The sequence below is a fragment of the Alligator sinensis genome, unplaced genomic scaffold (assembly GCF_000455745.1).
Source record: "Alligator sinensis unplaced genomic scaffold, ASM45574v1 scaffold1008_1, whole genome shotgun sequence".
Lineage (NCBI taxonomy): Eukaryota > Metazoa > Chordata > Crocodylia > Alligatoridae > Alligator > Alligator sinensis.
In genome coordinates this window covers 1,954,857-1,975,480 of record NW_005842013.1, presented here as the reverse complement: position 1 = coordinate 1,975,480, position 20,624 = coordinate 1,954,857, and the positions used below count along the sequence as shown (strand labels likewise).

The following is a 20,624-nucleotide window of genomic DNA, read 5'->3' as shown; positions in this document are numbered from 1 at the left end:
AGGGACATGCCCGGGGGCCCATAACGAGTCAGTGGCAGAGGATGGGCGGAACCAGTGGCTGGAACATTGCTGTAGCTCGTCTGGGGGGCAGTGGCGACCCCCCCATAGACCCGTGCAATGGTACCGTCCACAGCGCCAACTGTTATCCTAGCCCTTGGCACCTACCACTCCGCGTCTTCGGGTGGGAGGAAAGACAGCAGAGAAATATTTTCCCTCCCTCTCACCACTGAAATCCCCTGCGATTGCAACACACAATGTCATATTTTTTTTAAAACGCGTATTTTAATATGGCGAAATTAAGGTGGGAGCAAAATTCCCCACTACTCGCCCCCCCCCCTTGGCATCCATGGATGGTCCCGCCAGCCCAAATCCCCCCCCCCCCCCCCCCCCCCCCCTTGGCATCCATGGATGGTCCCGCCCAGACCGCTGGTTAACAGCGCTACCTCACAGTGCCTCGCGGGCGGAAGTGCAGGGCGCATGCGCAGGGCTCGCGCCTGCCCCTGCAGGTGCCTATAAAAGGGCGAGCAGGCAGTGCTTCGGCTTATTCGCTGCGCGGGAGGCGCAGCGCGTGGTGGGGGAGGGCACTCGCTGCTGACTGCGCTGCTTTAGAACCATGAAGACGCTCATTGCTGCCTACTCGGGCGTCTTGCGAGGTATTGCCGCCTCTCCCGGGGTGGGGGTGCTGCTGCCTGCGCCGTCTTGGGTGCAATGAGCTGGCGTGGTCTCAGCATGCACTTGGGGCATGGTGGCTGCAGGGGGGAGGGGGTGATGGATGGATGGATGGGGGGAGGGCATGATGCTGCAATCTGCATCCCTCCATAGTTGCATTTGGAGGAGAGAAGGGGAGAGGAATGACTGAAGGCTTAAATTTAGTGCTGTTGGAGGGATGTACAGTGTCCCTGTGATGGTCCACGGAGTGGAGGGGCAAGGATTTGGGTGGATCTTTTTATTAGATCAACTAAATAGTTGGGGGGAGGGGGGGAATGTTCTTTGCAAGCTTTTGGGGGGCAAGGGACCCTTCTTATAGCACCTAGGGATGCAAGGATTGCCCTTTCCTGGCTCAGACCATCAGCCCCCCTTGTCCAGTCTGCTGCCCCAGGTCTGGGAAGGAGGCAAATGCAGCGTGAGCAAAGCATTAAACATTGCTCTTCCCACTAATAGCAGATATTGCTTATTCCTGCTAACTCCGGCACGCGAAGTCTCCTGGCGTGACCCGTCGGTGAGATGCCCTTCAGCGAGCTTTGGGAAACCAGCGCTTTTGTTGCCCTTTGGCTCCTCAAAGCTGTTAGCAAGTGTTTTATATCTTAAGGTTTCTTGGCAAAATGCCTCTGGTTTTTTTGGGTTTTTTTTCTATTTCCATAAATACAAACAGGGCATTGTATGGCTGAAGGACAATAGCTGGTATTATCGGCGCAGTGATAATTCATCCGAAACTGGCTATGCAAACTTGGTTCTGCTTCCTAAATGCCACCTTTGTTCCACCTGTGGCTGTGGGCGAAGGGAGAGATGGCTGACTTCTTACTGGTCTCCCTAAATCATGTTGAAGATTAGGTTTTCAAAAATAGGCTTTTATGCAGGGCAGAATAACAAAGGCATCCTCTCCTCTGCTTTCCTGTACAGAGCTCCTCACCTTCCCTTAGTGAAATGAGTCTCGGTGGGTCTTGACTCCATCTTGGTGCCGGCGATTTGACATGCAACAGTCGACTGTGCTGTGAGGCTCTCCCAGGGGTACCTGGTAATGCCGTGCACGCCCTCCAGACAGGGGTGAACTTTTTGGTCGGGGGCTGATGTTGCTGGAGCGTGGGGAAGCTTGCATTGCAGCTGCCTTGAGTGTCAGTGAAAAGCTTTGCTGCGATACAGCAGGAAAAAGCTTTGCAAGTGCAAATATTTACTCTGTGCAGCCTGTCTTAGAAAAGCACATCTTAGCAGTGCAGGGCTCCTACGCAGCTACGGTCTTGCTAAACTTCAGTGAATTTTAAAATGTCAAATCTGTATTGCCGAGGGGTTCGGGGGCTTGACTGGGAGCAGGACCCTTGGGGAAAATGCCTCTGGCATATCTTGGGGAGAGGCTGGTTTTAGCCAAGATAGCAAAGATGTACTGGGTAAAGGATGGGGGAAAAGAAACTTATCCAGTGTAAGCATAGTGTAATGGGAGTGAGGTGCGTGTGTTGGCAGATCTAACTGGCATGGACAGATCAACGATTACACTGGTGTATTCAAGTGGTTGTGTTGGGGAGTGAGTGTGACAACTGCATGCACTTCAGCTAATATTTCATCTGTCTGCCCCCATCCCACAGTAACGTAACCCTGTCCTGCTCGGGTGTGAACAACCCTGGCTTAATTTACCCCACGGTGGAGCAAACTGTCAGACTTCACAACGTGTTCATCTGTCCGTGCCCAGGGAGCCGAAGGCTGCAAACTTCAGGGCAGAGGGGAAGGGACTGCACCGGCTTGTCGGTACCAATAACACTGACCCTTAATAAGCAAGAGGGGGATCTGGCAGGAGCTGAGCGAGAGTCCCAGGTGCCACTTGGAGTGAGTGAGTTGTCATATATGCAGTGTTTTAGAGGTAACTTACCTTTTTAAATAAAAAAGAATAAATCATTCATTTGAGACATCAAATATGTAGCAGTGAGCTGATGGACTTGACAGCCTTCCCTTTGCAGAGGCCTGTTCTGAGCCAGAATGTTAATAATGTATTTAGGACATGTGCATAATTTAAAATGGCCTGTAGTTTAGGGGATGGCGTAGCTGGCCTGAACTCCTGCTTGGAGGTGGAAAGATGACTTAATTTTCCATGCAGGTCGGTTCCCCCTTTGAGGCCTGTTTCAGCAGTCCTGCAGCCTAGCATACTTGCGTGTCGTCTTCCATGCATATATCTTGTCCATCCAGAAAGCTGGGATGCAGGCATAGAAGTCATTGCCTTGGTAACTGCAGTTTCCACCCCCTCCCTCCACACGCGCACACACAAGTTAATTAAATAGTACCACTTGGGAAGCTGGCAGACTGCTTGCAGCTCTGCCATTTGTCATGAGGGACTGAAGCCGGGACTAATGAGAACTTCAAAGGCTCCATCTGGACAGAGTCCCTGGAGCCTTGCAGCTCCTGCCCTGCAGGAGAGGGTTTAATTGGTGGGATTCACCTTGCCGGAGGTAACCTGATCTGTGGAGACTGCGGGTGCGCTGGAATTGGATCATGGCTCTGCCACTTACCTGCTGCGTGACCTTGGGCAAGCCATTTAACCTCCCTGCCATGGAGTTCCCTGCTCTGACTAGGATGTCACTGCCAGTTTAGAGAGTGTAGTCTCTTTGTTGGCAAGTGTCTGCCTTGCTAAGCGTGCGAGTGGTCCCTAGCAGAGTGAACCTGGTCCCATCCAAGCATCATAGTTGGAGCACAAGCCAATGTGTTGCAGGCCTGGGTTCAATCCCAGTGTCCAGGGGGGATTAAAACCTGCATCTCCCACCTTCTGGGAGAATGCCTGCTCCCACCATGATGCTGAACTTGTTAGGGCCGGGGCGGGGAGGCTTTTGCATATCTTTGGCTGATGCTGTTCCATTTTAGACTTGGAAAACACTGGAATAGGGCCTGGGACCCAGGCGTCCCAGCTCCTAGGTGAGTGTCCCGATTACCAGGCTAAAGTCACTTTGGTTCCCTCTATCCCAGTAGCTCTCGGCCAGCATGCCATGAGATCCTTTGGATACTGTGGGGGTGCCACACAATATTGGCACTGTTGGGTGTGCAAATACCTACATGTGATTTCTGAAGATACTCCAGATTCCTATTTATAATCTCTGGGTTTATCGAATAATCTAACCTGTTGGGGTCTTTCAGTTGTTTGCAGCAGAAAAATTGATTTGTGACTTCTTTTCCCGCCCCACTTACAGTCAAGAAACAAGTGAAAGCTCAGAGCTGGCACTTTCCAAGCAGGGCTTTGAGTCTAATAAGGTCAAGAACATTTGTTTCTAGCCAGGTTTGGCAGTCTTTTGTAAATGCAAGCTGCATGGTCACTTGACTAGGCCATGATTGTGGGCTGCAGATCTCTGCCCTTCTCCCTCTCCAGGGGCTAGCTACCTGCATGTAGCCTTAAGGATGGTGCTGTTAAGGATAAGGAGCTGCTTTTCTATGCTGGGAGCAGTGCAGCTGATGCATGGTGGTGCTTGGGGTTATCTACTTGTCACTGCAGAGTGATTGGGCCAGTTAACCTGTCCTTGCAGCGGTGTTGCCATTAGCCACCTGCTTGGGGCTTGTTGGAGCATAGTGTTGCTGGGATGGGACCTGTTTTACAGCCTTCATGTGTCTGATTTTTGATGGGCCCTTGTGGCTAGTCTGGTCCTGCAGCCCCTTTCTCTCCAAGCATTCCCTTGTTCTGTGCTTAACTTGAAATGCATGTCAGTCGTTCGACTAGCATACATCAACCCATGTGGTTCCTGCTCTGAACGCCTCCAATTCTTGCTCAAACACGACTGTCCTCAGTTTGCAGTTGCTTGATCCAAGGGCACACTCTTGGGAAGCAAACATTGAGAATTAAAGCAAAAGCATTGCGTGGATGCAGGTAGGACTCTTAACAGGGCCAGAAGTAGCAGCGGGCAGTACCTTGGTCTCTGCTGGGTCATCTCCACATGTAGGACTGACTGCAGCCTAATCTTCAGGGGTCTGCCCAGTCGGCTACTAAAACTTGTACACCGTTGCTGCTGCTTCCTTGCAAGGCACCTCTAAACCCATCTGCTTGATGCTAATGAACAAACAGCGGTGAAGAGCACCAGAACTGGTGGGGCCAGATCTGCAGTGCATGGAAACTTAAATATTTTACTTTGAATCGGTTAATGTAAATGCATAGTTCAGTGGAGTGATACCAGTTGACACCCGCTGAGAACTTGGTATCCAAACTAAGCTGCATGCTCTATAGCTACTAGGCAGAATATAAGCTGAAGGCCAGTTCTCATTTCTGCCCTGCAGTGCAGTAGCCTCAACAACATTTAAAGATACAAATTGCTCTTAGAAATTATACTTGGATTCAGTAGCTGATGCTTGCTTTTTAATAAGTGTTCAGCATATATGAACTGCCTATAGCAACAATAGCGTTTTCTAGCAAACGCTCTTGCTTCTTAATTAACTGCTGCAGATTCTTTGACTTGATGTGCCTGATGTTGGAGCCTGGCTGGCATCCTGAGGTCTTTGTTTTATGTTGGACTCTAACTAGTGAGTCCTACGCCATAGCCTGTCGTGACCTGGTTGAGCCTCTTCCACGTAAAAATAGTGAGCTGCTTAATCAACTTTATGGGGGTTTTGTTCTTCCCTTTTGCTGTGAACCTTTTTTTATTTTTATTTATTTATTTTTTTTTGGCTGCTTTTGTTCTGTTTGCCTCTAGCAGGCACATATACCACCACATTTTATCCAAGTTCCCTGTCGGTGTGAGCGTAGTGGTGACCCTGCCCTAGGATGAGGGTTTGCAGTAATGCCTGCAAACCCAAGCAGGATAAGGCTTTGAGGGCAGTTGCTGGCCTTGTTTCTAGTACCAAATCACAAATGGAGAGTGACTGGCTGGAACTAACCTGGTTCAAACAACGCAGCCACCTTGGAAATGTGTACAAGGTGTTACCTGGCTGTCCCCCAGACTGCTAGCCCTGCAGTCCCTTTAGTGGCTGGCTGTACTGTGGTCTGCTTCCCGCTTAAGGGGAATAACTTGCTCACTGCTTCCAAAAGAAACTTCTTGACTAATGACAGCTTCCTTGAAGTTACTGCCGAAGCCTGGAGAGAGGCAGAAAGTGGTACTTGAAAGCTTTGGGAAGACTATTGCAACAGATCTACTCTAAAGGCAGCCGTGGAAATGTCTAGATCTGTTTGAAGGGTGCTGTAGGTCAGCTGGGTATGGTTCATGATGACACTGGAAGGCATCTCTTGGTTCAGTGGTTTTCACTTCAGCCTTTTGAGCCTCAAGGCACCCTCCATAAGTCTTGTGAATTTAGCAGCTCCCCGGTCGAGTCGGAGGCAGAATCTAGCTGGTGCCAGGTGGGGGCAAAACTGCATCCAGCCACATCGTGCTTTTTCCATCATCTGCCCCTGCTCTGTACCCAAAGGGACTGGTGCAGTTGAAGCTGCTACTTCAGGGATGTGCACCTGAAACCGCCTGCCCTCACAGCCACTTGCTGGTTGTGGGAGGGGTGAGCTGGGCTTAAAAACATGGTGCTGCGGCCCCGCATCCACCCACCTCCACTGCTTGGCATGAGGGCAGCTGGCACAGAAGTTGCGGGGGCAGCAGCAGGAGTCCTCAGAGGAGCCCGGTGGATGCCACTTGGTGTGCAGGGTGCTGGGGTGGTTGCGGGGCAAGGAGACCATTTATTACCGAGGTCTGTAGCACCCTTAAGGATCTTGCGGGCCCCGGTTGAGGATCAGTCTTGGGCAAAGGTAAATGTCCTTCACTCGGATCTGGGTTAACTTGGCGCGAAGCAGAGAAGTTCCCCGGGACCTGGATTTGGGGCTGTAAGCGCTGGTCAAACTTGTTTGCTTCCTGGATGGGGCAGCCTCGCCTCTTGGAACAAGGAAGTGCGCTCGTAGGCAGGCGTTGCCGTGTACATGATCCGGATTATTGCAAGGGATAATGCGCTGGCTGTTCCCGGGTGCTGGCATGTTCGTAGGGCAGGCGACTGATGGGCTGGCGGGTATTGCTGTAAGGTGCCACCAGAGAGCAGTTGGTGTCTGTCCCTTTCCTGAAGCAGATCATGGAAATGCACCATGACACCAAACTTTGGGGTAAAGCAGCCACACCTGAGGATGGGGGTAATCTGCTGGAGGCGGTTCAAGCAACTACTTTGAATGCCTTCAAGAGAAACCTGGATGTTTGTTGCTGGTATCGTATGACCCTAGCTGACTTCCTGCCCTTGGGGCAGAGGGCTGGACTTGATCTTCCGCGGTCCCTTCCAGCCCCAGTGTCTTCGCAGGGCTCCGATTTGGTCGCTGGGAAAAGGCCAAGCTAACTAGACAGCGAAGACCAGGTCAGCCCTCCTACTGCTATGAACATGTTGATTGGGGTCTAAAGATAATTGCTGTATGGTCATGGATTTGATTTATGAGAAATAGGGACTGGAAGGTACACCCCTGTCTTTTATATTATGCGTTGCCCCAAGGATCAATCATAGTAGTAATACAGTAACAACACTATGATCACTTCTAGACTTGATGCCAGGAGCATGCAACTTCTGTGCAGGCTACAGGCTACCAGACAGTCTGGATAAGTCCAGAAGCTACAGCATCTGTTATCTACCTTACTATACCCGCTACTTGGAGCGAGGGAGGGGACTTCTTGGTGGACTGGCTTGTTGCTGTTGGGCCTTACCATTAGCAGTGATTTTTCTTCTGCTCAACTGTTTGGATCTGCTCAACTGTTTGGATTGCCTTTCTTGCTGCCAAATGTAGCTTTGATTGTTGCATTCACCGATGATCAGTGGTGGGTGTTGTGTAAGGAGTGAGAAGGGTCTTTGCACCTATTGGTGGCTGGGTTAACCCAGGTGGCCGGCCACATTGACACTTCCTGCTGCACCAGGGACATCTCTCAAGGGGAGGTGTGAAGCTGGGCCAGCCTGTTGAGGATTGGGAGGTAGTGTGAATAACTTGGCAAGCTTAAAAGATGCTAACCCCTAACTTGGATCAGTAAAGATGTCTGTCCTTTCCCAGTCCTGTTCCCTTCTGATCTCTTCTGGGATGCTTTTCAACGAACACCATCTCCCTCAGGTATTGGTGCAGCCTACGTGGTAAGGTCCTAGAGATGCTATGTGCTTTATGCTAAATTTTAAAATAGCATCACCTTTGATCTTTTAAACAGCGCTACCTTCCAGTTCACTCAAGCACTCAAAGCAGTGCATGTTGAATGAACTTGAACACTACCACTGACTCGAGTGCAGCATAGAAACTTGTGCAGAAGCTCTCTGTTTTGCAGTTTGAACCTTTAATATTCGTCCCAGAACACTCTTAAAAGCCTAGCATTATGTATTTACCAAAGGGTTTTATTTGCAGATTAATGGTTGCTGTGATTAACTTGCACAGGAACTGCTTGCTAAGATCCAGATGCTTGGCAGCCCATTAAATCTGCCTCTGAATGGCTCTTCATTACTGGGCTACTGCTTTGGAGAGCGTGTGGCTTCACACGGCAGCCGGAGCCCTAGTGTGCTTAATGCGGTTCCAGACATGGGGAGCAAGAGCAATAGCAGGTTGCAGACCAGAAATGACCAGTACTAGGAGGTTAATAGTGTAAACAGCCCATGTGTGTGGGGTCCTTTGCAAAATGCTGAAATACAAGTTTGACTTGGGATTAGACACGTGCTTGCTTTGGAGAAAAAAAGAGATTGGGGTTTGCCTATTCCAAAGATGGAGTGGGTTTCCTTAATGGAAAGGAACTAGAATAGTAGCACCTGCAGCTATTCATTATGTCATGATTATGTGCATTTGGCTGTCATGCTCTCGTGCTTTGGAGCAGAAACCAGTCTCCTTGTCTCCTCGGGAAGATGGCCATCCTAATACGGGGTATTGGCCAAGAGGCTTGTATGCTATTCTCCAAGGCCAGAGGCACTAGGACAGGACAGGCCAGGCTTGCTCAGCGCTTCCTAAAACCAGTTTAGGCTTGGTGTGGCTTCTTTATACTCTGTTCTGCTTGCCAAATCTTCTACCGGTGTTAACTTGGCTTCTGTTCAGCAGCCCTGGGAAGGTTTCTTTTAGATGCAAAAATATTAAGGTTCCTTCTTGACTGCAACTTATAACAAGCTCGTATGCCGAGGCTGGCGTGGCTGGCCAGTCCCTTGCAAGTAGTTCCTCAAGAGCTCTTATGGAAGCTGGCATTGTTCTCCTCCCCCCTGGGTCTGTGCGACTGTAATGCAGTGAGCAATTTCCCTTTACCCTTGTTGCAAGTCCAGGGCATTTTTGGGGACTTGTTACAAAGATTTTTTCCAGCACACTGATTGCCAGAAATTCAGGACCGCTCCTCTCCACAATTCAGGATCGCTCATCTGGCTCTGATCCACAGAAATCTGGATCAATGACTTGTGTGTAAAAACTTCCCATCGTGGGCTCTTTTGGGACCAAATAGGCATAACTGGATGCCTGAAGGAAGGGGTAAGCAAGCTGCAACAGCAAGGTAACAAACAGTTGTACAGGATTTCACAATATCGTATGCTGAAGCCGCTAGTTTTGCAAAACACAAACCCTGTTTCACACTGGAGCAGGGTCAATTGGGTTAGTTTTCAGACCCCAAATTGCCCGTAATAAACTTTTAAACTCCTTGCATCAAGTTGACTAGTCTTGGGAGGGGAAGACGAGTGGGGAAAGACTACCTAAAGATTGCAGGAGCTGTAATGACGCTTGTGTTTCAGAAGAGGGGTTTTCCACCTCTTTGCATAGGAGCAGTTGGGGTATCTTGCAGGTCTTCTATCAAGGCGTTATGTTAAAGCAGTTTTGGCTTCTATAAAACAGCCATGGTAGTTGGCTCTAGGGATGGTTTTAGGGCATTGGGGGGCCAATCTTTTCGACAGGTGCACCATAAGTTAGCCCTGTACCCTCTAAGTGCCATTTTAATCTCCTTCCCGTGTACAATCTCCTGCTCTGCTTCCTGCCCTGTGCTCCTTGCCTGATCTCCTGCTTTGCCTTCTGCTTCCAGCCCCTTCTGCTGCCCCCCTTGGATTAAGGCGTGTTGTACTGCAGGGCTTTCTGCTTTTTTGCAGTACAGCGTTCCTGGTTAAAAGGTGCCAGGGTTAAGTGCTTGTTCTTACTGCGATTGCTCGACTTCTGTGTTGCAGTTCTTCTTCAGCCTGATTTTCATTTAAAAAAACCAAACAAACAAACACAAAACTGGCCCTAACTGGAGACTAACTTACTGATGCCTCTCATTTCTGATGACTGCTGAAGAAAGGGCCCTTCTCTCTAAAACAAGCTATTTATCTTTATTTGCAGTCCTAGATGTACCTAGTTCTTGGTTAATTTTTTTTCCTCTGTGTTCAGACCTCTGGCAGTAAATTGAATTTCTTTTTATGGTCAGTTCAGTTACTTTTTAGTGGCTGAGCAGCAATTAAATTTCCCTTTTTGATCTTTATCCTGCAGTGGAAGTCGCCCTTAACTCCTTGGTTCTTATCTTGGATGTGTTTACTGAGCCCGTGGTGGTTTATCCTGTTAGGGTGGCTGGACCTTGCTGGTTAGGTTTAATGGCATTCCCTGCACGTTGCTAAACATGCCCTGGGGTTAACTTTCTCCTAGGGCAGAGGTGGGCAACTTCCTACAAACAGTGCTGGTAACCTGGCCTCCGTGGTGGGCTGCCAGCTGTCTGCTCTTGCATGTGTATGCATGCACCTTGCAGTCTTTCTGCTGGCTCTTGCCACGAAGAGCCACAGGCGTGTGTAGCTAATGACCATGCATGGGGGCAAATTGTGATTAAGTTGGAGAAGCAACTCGGGAGGGGAAAGGCAGAACATGGCATAGGAGTACTCCAGTGACCCAGCTGCTGTGGGAGGCAGATATCTCCCAGATGCTGCAGATCATATCCAAATCCTTGATGGGTCATAGGTGGCCATCCCCTGTCTTAGGGGTATCATTTCCAGCCATGTAAGTAAGATAGGTGTCTCATAATTAATGGATGGTTATTCTCTCATTTAATGTTGTGGCTGGTAGCACATCACAAATGGCCATCCTTGCATTCTCCTCGAGACAGGCGAGTTTTATTCCTACCTCTGTAGATAAATGGGCTCTTACATCAGTAAGAGGGTTCCTGGATCCGCCCCCCCCCCCCCCCCAACATACCCTCTCTCAAGCTGTTACCCCTTCCTGCCCCATGCTCCCACCCCCTCTTTCCAGGGGGGAAAGTCTGGCAGGGGCTTCCCACCCCCTTGTCAGCCAGCCCTCATTGCTCCAGCTAGAGAGCAGAGGGGCAGAGCCAGCCCTGCTCTCTGGAGCGCAGATGGCACAGCCCAGCCCAGGGCTGCAGAGCATGCTGGGATGCTGGGGGACTCTGATTTAACTTCAACCAGGAAAGGGTCTAGGACAGAAGTTCCCTAAACTGGTTTGACCTAAATCAATTAAGCCTGATACTACATTCAGCCAGGTTTATCTTCAGCCAGTTTTGCCCATTCTGAAACTGGTTTATGTGCACTAAACTTCTGTTCAAATACAGGTTTTAAACTAGTTTCTGATCACTTAAACTGGTTCATGTGTAACTTCTGTCCCTAGCCAAGAGGACTAATTAGTGCTCTAGTAACTATGCCTTTGCAGTCCGTATCTTCTAAAAGGGAACTAAAATTCAGTTCATTTGTGTCAAAAAGCTGGTCAGCCTTGCAATAGTCTCAAGCCACTTTCAGGCCAATGGATGGCAGTAGGAGGAAAGCTTCTGATCTAGCTATGAACTTTCATGGGTGGGAATAGCTCCAGTACAAATTATCATCCTTTATAAAATCTTGTGGGCAATTTGCAGTCCTATACAATGAGGCTTCATTTTAACCAGAGACTTTAGTGCATGTGATTGTAGGCTGTAGTCGCTGATATATTGGAGTGCAGCCTAAAGAGTTGCACGGTAAACTCAATCTCAAGCTCTTGGTAAACAGAACAAGACTACATTGGAGCATCCCTTGTGGGCTGGGATAATGGAAGATGCTGGCCTCTCGCAGCGGGGTTTTTGGCATGCTACTAACAGTTGGCCTTAGCTTTGTTAAATCTGTCTAGAACGAGCCGTGTGGCTAAAACAACGTGCGGCCGCGTGTCCCGCTAACACGTGCAGGCTGTTATGGTACAGAATTTTTTTTCTTCTTTAAACTTCAGTCGCTTGTCATAGTTGGAAGCGCCAACTGGAAACCCATTTTGATATTGGTATTTGCTGCAAGCGGTAAGACTTTGGAGCCTTCCCAAATACCACATTATAAACCTGAAAAGCTTGCTGGCAGGTTGTGAATAGTTAACTGGCAGTCGGATTGTTTACAAGCAGGGTTTCTTTGCTTTTAAACATAGGACTCTTGAGCTGCCTCCTTCATTGGCTCAACCAAGATGCAAATGTTTCGAAGGGGAAACGTGGAGTAACTTACTGAGTTCTGTAAGCTTTTTTCCCCGTCTAAATGTCGGTGACCTGCTGCAACCTGCAGTTTTCAACCAAGAAATCAAATGACAAAATCAAGCGCAGAAAAAGTGGATGTGGTTACTTTTGCAAGCACAGTTCCTGTACCGTATGCGTGCATCGTAGTTCAGAACAGGATCAGATGGGAGAACTTAATTCCTCTATTATGTGCCTCCCTCCATTGTGTGGTGTGTAGTCTTCTTTTTTTGTTTTTTTTAACGGGGACGGGATGGGTATTTGAAGTCTTTGGGGTTTGTTTTTGTTTTATTTTTTTTTAAACAAACCACCCCAGCTTGGATTGCATATCCCATGTCATTGCGCCTCATTCTCACTCCAGTATAGACTGGTAACCCTGAACTAACTTCTGTCTAGCGATCTGGACAAGTGGCCATTCCTATAAGAACTGGGCATCCATACAGTAGTAACACCTCCTTTCTAGATTAGTCCGTCTTAAATTTTGTCCAAAGCCATGCTTTGGAGCAGTTGTGGGTTTAAAAACTCCCTCTAACTTATTGCTTTGATCTGCAGTTCTCTTGGCTGCCTCATGCAAGTTTTGACGCTGGTAATCTTTGATCTCAACCTGGAAGCGTGCCCCCCCAGCAGAGAGCACAGAACTGAATGTTTGTGCTTCAACTCATTTTGAAATGAGGCTTTGTTCTAAATACCCACAAAGTAAAACCTTCTTTTCTTTTGTTTTTCCTTCCCATAGGCACTGGGTCAAACATCCTCTCTGCCCTTCAGGATGTATTCTGGTTCTCAAAGTCCAAGTTTGAGAAACAGCTCCAGATTATTTCCGTGCTGCAGTGGGTTCTGTCTTTCCTTGTCCTGGGTAAGTAATGCTTTTAGTCTACAATCAATGGGGGAAAGAGCTTATTCTGACGGTCGGGTTTAACCCTAGGTTTCCCATTCCTTAGGAATATTAAGTTGGAATGGCTTAGCTAACCCATCATTATGTGCTGCATGCGTGTTGTACATAAGCATGGCAAAAAGTGGCTTGCCGGTGTTGGAGGATCACTTCTTTGAATGGCTGACTTGGATCAACCAGTGAGCTTTTTATTGCCATCACTGTTCAAAGTGTCTGGAAAAGTTTACTGTTGGCCACTAAGACCATGCAACCAAGAGGGGGAAAATTCACCCACTTTCCTTATAGCTGCAAGGCTGCTGCCCACAGCATATTCTCCAGTGCTTTTTTCAGCCCTGTCTTTAAATGGTGCTGGCATCATTAACTCAGAGATTCCTATCTGCTGGGCGATTGCAGCACTATTTGGCATGGCTGGTGTTCAACTGAGAGAGCCCGCAACAATTGCAGCTAGTCATCTTGCGCATGATGCTTTAATGCAACGGGCAGGTAGGCTGCAGTTGGCTTTTCCCTCCTCCTTTTGAGCTTATTGATAATTGAAGGTTTTGAAGTGGGACACAGGACTCTTTACCAACAGGCACAAAAAAAATCCTTATTAAAGCACCAGAGATGGCTTGTCTCTTCTGTTCCATAGCAACTCAAACCACACTTGAGTCAGTGGGCCAGTTGGTGAGACTGCTCGAGATGAAGTGAGCAAAGCAAAAACTAACAGGCTTGTCTGAACTACTGCCGGCTCATCCCAGACTCTGGGACATCAAGTGAACTGTCCTTTCCTTTCTCACCGATGCTAGATTTAACATGGCTTCTCCCACCAGTTTGAAGGGCTTAAAACTGACCCAGTTGCAAAGAAAAAGCATGTCTTGGGAAACATCCTGTACCCTGAGAGGCTTTCATATGAGGGGGAAGGAAATCCTGCTGTGGGTAAAGCTCTCATGAGATCCAGTGACCCAGCTGCAATAGCTAGAGAACCTGTTGATCTGGAGGAGGGGAGAGTCCTGTTGTTAAGGATTAACAACCTCACATTGAGACTAAGCCTTAAGTATGGAAAGCATCCGGCAAGGCGTGTTTGTGCTAATGTGCAGCCCCTCCACAGTGACTTGACATTTGCTCTCCTCTCCTTTTTGGCAACTCCCAGGTGTTACTTGCTCTATCATACTTGTATACATCCTCTGCACAGACTGCTGGGCAATTGCAGCACTGTATGTGGCATGGCTGGTGTTCGACTGGGATACTCCAATGAAGGGTAAGCATTACAAAACACTGAACACTGCTGCTTGCTCCTGTGTTGGGGGGGGCTGTACATCAGGGCTGTGCGAAATGGCACTGTTTTGTTTCGATTTGAAACGGTGGTTGTTTCGTTTTGTCAAACCAGTGTTGCTGTTTCAATGTCTCGCCCATAGGCTACAATGGGGAAGCTCAAAACAGCCTATAACTTTGTCATTTCTGGCACTCTGACTTGGATGAAACTTGCAGGGATGGTAGCCCCTTCTGAGGGCATGAAGCTTGCCAAGTTTCAAGGAGATGAGTGCAGGGGTTTGGGGGAAACTGCACCTCAAGCTGCAGACAAGCAACTCGTGACATGGGTGACACTGTTAAGGTGCAGCAGGCCTGCTAGTTAATGCCTGGTGAGGCCATGAAGCCTGCCAGCTGTGGAAGAGATTGGTGCAGGGGTTCTGGGGCCTGCACCTCTAGCTACTGACAGGCAAAACTCGTGCCATGGGTGCTTGTGGGACTGTCCGTCTTGGGGCAGAGGGGGTGAAAACTGCAGGCCTGCCAGGCCCTGCTGTGGCCACGAAGCCTGCGAGCTGTCAAGGAGATAGGTGCATGGGGAGTCTGAGTTCTGGGGTCCTGCACCCCTAGCTGCTGACAGGCAAAACTTGTGACATGGGTGGGTGACACTGTTAAGGTGCGCCCTTGCTCGGCTGACCCCAAGGCAGAAAGCAGGGCAGTTCAAACAATGCTGCCTCTTATGCAGTTTTCCCATCCCTCCCCCAGAGCACTGGGCTTGGAAGGGACCCCAGGAAAGGGTGCCAGTCACTGGCCAGCTACACAGTCAATAATGAGAGCACTCCTTCCCCCTCCCTCTCCTTACTTTAGTTTGTTTCCCTGCAGGCAAGCCCAGCTAGAGCTTCGAAACTCAGTGTTTTGAAAATTTCGAAACGTTTCGACTTGCCTCGTTTCATTTCAGGGCTGTTCTGAAGCTCTTGTTTCGTTTTGATGTTGCTGTTTCAAGCCTGAAACAAAACTGCTGGCAAAATGTCATACAGCCCTACTGTACCTCCAAACTGCCATATTTGGGAGAATGCCAAATAAGTTTTTTCCCCTAATTTTCATAGGCAGGCTCACTTCTGAATAAGTGTGGCTGGCTTATGCCTTAAGGTGTAAAAAATGTATATGAAATTCTTATGTCCAGATAGTGATTGCAAATAATCCTCTTGGTCAAAAATAGGATTTAGCAGGAGATTTAGATGCCGGGCACATTGGTAATCTCAGCAACCCATTGCCCTGACTTTTTTTTTTTTTTCTTTTTCTTTCTTTCTCTCTCACTCACACTCACACACAGAGCTTTGACAAGATTGAGTCCTCATTCTGGCAGTCCTGACTTTTAAAAGAAGTGGTCAAACTATTTTCTTTTAAAGTCCTTGTGTCAATACTGCTCTAAAACTTGACTCCTGGGTTCTCTTGTCTGGCACTTCTGCAGTAGTCACAACTCTGCCATGCTCAAGTTGCTCCTGTCTGAAGTCGGGGGGTGATGCAGGTGCTGCACACTTGGTGCTTCTCACAGTTGTAATGCGGGATGGTTTCCATGAGTGTCTGCATGGTTCTGAGGTTTCTGGTTGGTGTCAGCATTGACAGGTCCTTCCTTCTGAGTTTTTCACTTTTTCACAATACATTTTCTTATTTTAAGGTGGAAGAAGATCCCCGTGGGTCAGAAACTGGGCCATGTGGCAGTACTTCAGAGATTATTTTCCAATACGGGTAAACACCTTTCACTTCAGTCAGCTCTTAATCTCTTACTGCTCTTAAGTGCTTTGACTTTGTGACTCTCTTAGACGTTTTGTAGGAAGCAGAGTTTGAACAGAACTACTGCTTTTTCCCTTTTGTTGATCTTTTTTTGTTAAAGCCAGTCTGCTTTTTGCCTTACAAATCTGTTGCACCCCTATCAATAGGACTGTCATACGCTTTTGAGATGACTCCCCAGTGACTTGAAGGCATCAGTTGGTCCACTGCTTTGTGTGGATGCTCTTCAACAAAAGCATCTCAGCAGGGAGGATGTGTCCTGCCACTTATCTCTGGCTCCTGTGTACAAAGGGAGAATGCAAATAAATGCTTATCACCCACGACCAGCCAGGCACACGCTCCGCTGCCGACTCAGACCTAGAGCCAGTACCAACATTGTGATGCAATTGGGAACTGATGCTGGCTGCTTCTTGCTGCCTGCCTGGATGAATGTTGGTGTTGGCTGAACTCCCCTCTGCAGTCCCATGCTCCTGCCTCTTGTGTGAGAGCATGGCTGTAAGGGGAGGGCAGAGTTGGTCCAGGCACGTTGTCAAACGTACAGCCATGGGACTTTTTCCAGACGCACAGGAGTATTGACATGGAGCATGAGCTGTTCTAAGTAAACTGAGATAGTGAGCCCCTTCTCACGGATCAGACCCCCCATCCTCCCCTCCCCTTACTGTAGCCAGGTAACTAGAAATCACATGTTCTTTGTCCCATAAAGGTGCATAGTATGTCTAGGCATATTTTTTTAGGCTCATAGGACCTACATAGCCAGGTGTGGAGGTGGGGTGTGTATATGGAGGCCTTGCACAGGCCAAAGGGAGGAGAAAATGAGTCTTGTCTGCTAGCAAACACAGCTGAATGCATATGCCTCGACTGCTGCTCCTAGGAAAAGAGCACGGGCTTGCTTGCCATTCTGGGCACTGGCATGAGGGGGTAATGTGGCTTGTTTTCAAACAAACCACTCCTAGGTCTTTGCCCTGACCAATTCAAAATCCTGTCTTAACTTTACCCCCCAGACTGTATCCAGTATGTGTTAAAGGAAGGGCAAGATGGGTCGAGGGCACCAGCAGAGGCTGGAAGCTGTGCACACCCTTAGCAAAGACCAGTCCCTGGCAGATCCTGTATTCAAAGCTGCTCCTGTGCTCATGCATGGTCAGCTTCTGCTGGAAGGTGTTGGAGATAGGCCAGTGGCATGTGCATTGGAGGCGGCGCAAGTGGTACCTCTCATTGCACAGAGGGGCAAGTGCTACAACTTGATGCCAAGGGGGTGTTGGCTCTTCTAGTTGGGTTAGAGCAAAGAATTTAAATGACTTCCAGTGTGGCAAAAGAACTGAGGAGCATATGAGTGTTTTTCATGCTGTGGCTTCTGTCTTTCCAGCCTTTGTGTAATTACATAAACTGATATTGGTCTGTTTGGCTCTTGGAGCTTGTAAAGTGCAAAACAAGGAGGTGGGCTGGACTCTTGAAACCACACAACCCCTTGCAGCCTTGCTGCAGTTGGGGAAAATTACACTCTTATGGCAGGACTTTGCCCTGCCTGGCTCTTCCCCATAGGTGTTGAGCAGCTAAGCTGGGCTTCATGATTTGCAACAGAGACAACATAGCTTAATTTCCCTTCTGTATCTATGTTGGCCTGTCCTAGACGGAGTCTAGCAACTGGTCTGAACACTGAACTTAAGTGCACTGGTGTCTTGCACAGCTGGAGATGCAACACCTGGTTAAGTCCATACATGCTCTAGGGAGGGTGCAGTTGCAGCAGGAGATGCAGAAGTTGCAGTCTCAGTCCACGGGAGATTGCAAAATTGCCTTTCACTTTGGATTGAATAGGAGAAACTTTCTACAGGGGGACGGATCTGAGTTCCGCTTAGAAGTGACCTAAGCAATTTTTTTTAAAGTGGGGAGGGAAATGTTAAAGGGGCTATATCGCAAGACTTTGGGCTCTTAGTTAACTTGTGGCTTGGAAAGCTCCTGGGTTCTCCACCAGTCTGATGGGGAGTCAGAGCTGCCTGGCTGTGATGGGGCCTATAGGGTCCCCAGCCCAATCCATGTGGTATAGCTGCACCCTCCGCACCCTGGAAACTCGGGCTTCATCAGCGATGCTAGTGTTTCCAGTTGGGTGTTGATGTAACTAATGTGTTTTCATGAACTTCTTAGGTTTGGGGCAAATCTGCACCTTGGAAAAACTCCCAGGCAGCTCTATGCATGCAATTGAAACAGCAAGCAAACTAGCATGGGCTGTGCTACAAGATAGGGCATTAAACAAACAGGTACTGGCCCAGACTGATCTAGTGATCTCAGTCAAGGAGCAAGTAAAATGGGCCTGTCACACACCACCTCTGGGACATCCAACAAATTGCTTCAGCTTCCAGCCCTGGCCTCTGCTTAGTCTCTCCTCTGACAACTTAAGCACACAACTTGCCTGAGCTTCTTAATGCTTTGAGAAACGAGATGAGGCTGCTGTGTTTCCTGAAGTACAAAGCCAGGTCGCTCGGGTCTGCCACAACTTGGACCTGTCAGGGTCCTGGTCTGGGAGCAGACACACTGGCAGCTTAGTTACCTGGACAGTGTAGTTATTAATCTTTTATGTTAACAGTTTTGAACCAAAAAGAGGCCAAAGCCAGTAGGAAAATAGTGTGCACCTGAGTGAGGGACTAACATAAGAGAGATGGGGCTGAGCAGGGGAATGCAACTAGGTTACAGAAAATACAATGTTGGCGAACTAAGCCCAGGGCACTAATCTTACATTGCATGCTCGGAGAGCTGGAGTGTGCTTCCCGAGTGTCCGTTCCCCTTGTTTAAAGCCCGTGCAGGGGACGGAACAGCCGTACTGCTGAAAGTGCAGCCAGCAATGCAGTTAGTGGGGGTAGCAAGCAAGAGGGCTGAACACTTCACCAGGCCAGCAGCTTCCTAGGCTTGTGCTTCCTGCTCCGGGCTTGGTGAGCACGAGTTTGACAAATCCGTGCCGGCTGCTTGTGATCAGTCTTTCCTTCTCTAGATGCTTGCACATGGCCTTCCTTAAGAGACGCTCCACTAACTTCCTCGGTATTGAGGTGAAGCTAACCAGTCTGTAGTTCCCTAGGTCCTCCTCTTTTCTTGATCTATATAAGAAAGGCACTACATTGGCCCCTCTTCCAGTCCTCTGGTACTTGACCGGTCTCCTGTGACTTCGTGAAGATCGTTGCCAAGGGCTCAGAGCTCTTTAAGTCCAATAATGTGGGTAACTGGGCTTTGAAGGAGAATTGCAGTGATCTACAGGCTGGTGCACAACAGCCCTGTAGGAGTAGTAAGGCCTAATCTTTTGATGCAGCCCTTTGGACGGAGTGCAGCGGCAAACATCCAGCTGGCTAGTAATGGCTCTAGAGTGCAGGATGATGTAGTCCGTCTCCAGAGTGCAGGTACCGGTGTGCCCTACTGATCCATACTTATCTCTTTATGATGATGGTGGCGAGTGTCAAATTCTAAAGGTCTTAATTACAGTCAGGGAAACTCCCAATGAGCCAGGATCTGTGCACGTGCATGCTTGCACTGCTTCTCTTGCTGAGCAAGCATGCTGGAGATAAGCCATGCCTAGAGGCCTGGGTGTGGTAAGTGCTAATTCCCTCAAGTTCTGCTAGAACTGGTCAAGAGATGTCCTCAGACCTAAGCTTTATCTTGGCACTGTTTAAACACTTGGGAACACTTTAGTGGAGTTGCAGTGGTTACAGCCAGAGTAAGTATCTTTGCCAGGGGCTGAGCCTTGTCAGGAGCTTTTGCTGCTTGCTGCTGAACAGCTTGGCTCTGGCTGAGCTCACTGGCATCCAGGAAAAGCTTTCTTCTCTTTTTCTAGCTGCTTTTGTATATCGGTAGGTTAGCAAGGGCCCATGTGGGTCTTGCAGCAGATCACCCATAATACCTGCTTCCAATAACGTTCAGTTCCACAGGCAGCTCTTTCTGCTGAAATGAGACAGATGAACCTGGGTGGCTCAGATCTGAGGCCTGCAACCAGCCATGGGCACACCTAGAGCTCTGAGAGCAGCATAGATGGTGAGGTGCATCGCCATGTATAAAACGCCATTTTTCTCCAGTTAAAAATGACCTAGAAACTGTACTAATATGCCAGAGCCTGGGGTTGCATTATTTGGTTTAAGGTTGAGCAAAAATGAATACAACCCTGTAGACTATTTTTAGGAGGGTAGGGCTATGTTGCCTGGAGTAGTGGAGGGCTCTCTGCAGAGACCTTGCAGCCTGTTGGTCCAGGTGAGAGCAGCCTCTGGCCGGGTCTTACTCTGCTGGGGAAAAGGCAAAAAAAAAAACCTAACCCTAGCCTTTCCTGCACACTCCTTGCAGTCCTACCTTTTGTCCTCTGTGCCCTTTCTTGTACATGCATGTTTGCTCTTCAGTCTGGCTTTTCTTGATTGCTCCTATTGTTCACTTCTTCCTGTCGGGCAGCAGCATCTCTTGTTGCATTCTGCCCCCAGCCCTGTTGCCCTGCTGCCTTGGCTGCGGTGTATTCCTTCACTCTCCATCTCCCAGTTAGAGCCCACTTGGGGCTGCTTATGTTTTCCCTCCATCTACTTGACACTTGGTCCCTGGAAGCCCAGGCTGCTCGGGCAGGCACTGAGCACATTTTCCAGGCATGGCAGCTGCAACTTGTTGGTCCACCCTGTTTTGGCCCCAAAGCCTGCGTTAAGCTGTGGAGGAAA

General features: G+C 48.8%; 1 protein-coding gene across 1 annotated transcript in view; it reads left to right on the top strand.

Moving 5' to 3' along the window:
- Positions 1 to 552: 552 nt before the first annotated feature.
- Positions 553 to 20,624, top strand: part of DGAT2 (diacylglycerol O-acyltransferase 2) — a 29,416-nt gene continuing 9,344 nt past the window's right edge. Inside the window, exons 1-4 of the mRNA XM_006021964.2 lie at positions 553 to 653; positions 12,787 to 12,906; positions 14,072 to 14,179; positions 15,845 to 15,915. Coding sequence (XP_006022026.1) covers positions 614 to 653; positions 12,787 to 12,906; positions 14,072 to 14,179; positions 15,845 to 15,915 — 339 coding nt within the window. The 5' untranslated portion in view covers positions 553 to 613. The remainder of the gene's footprint in view (positions 654 to 12,786; positions 12,907 to 14,071; positions 14,180 to 15,844; positions 15,916 to 20,624) is intronic.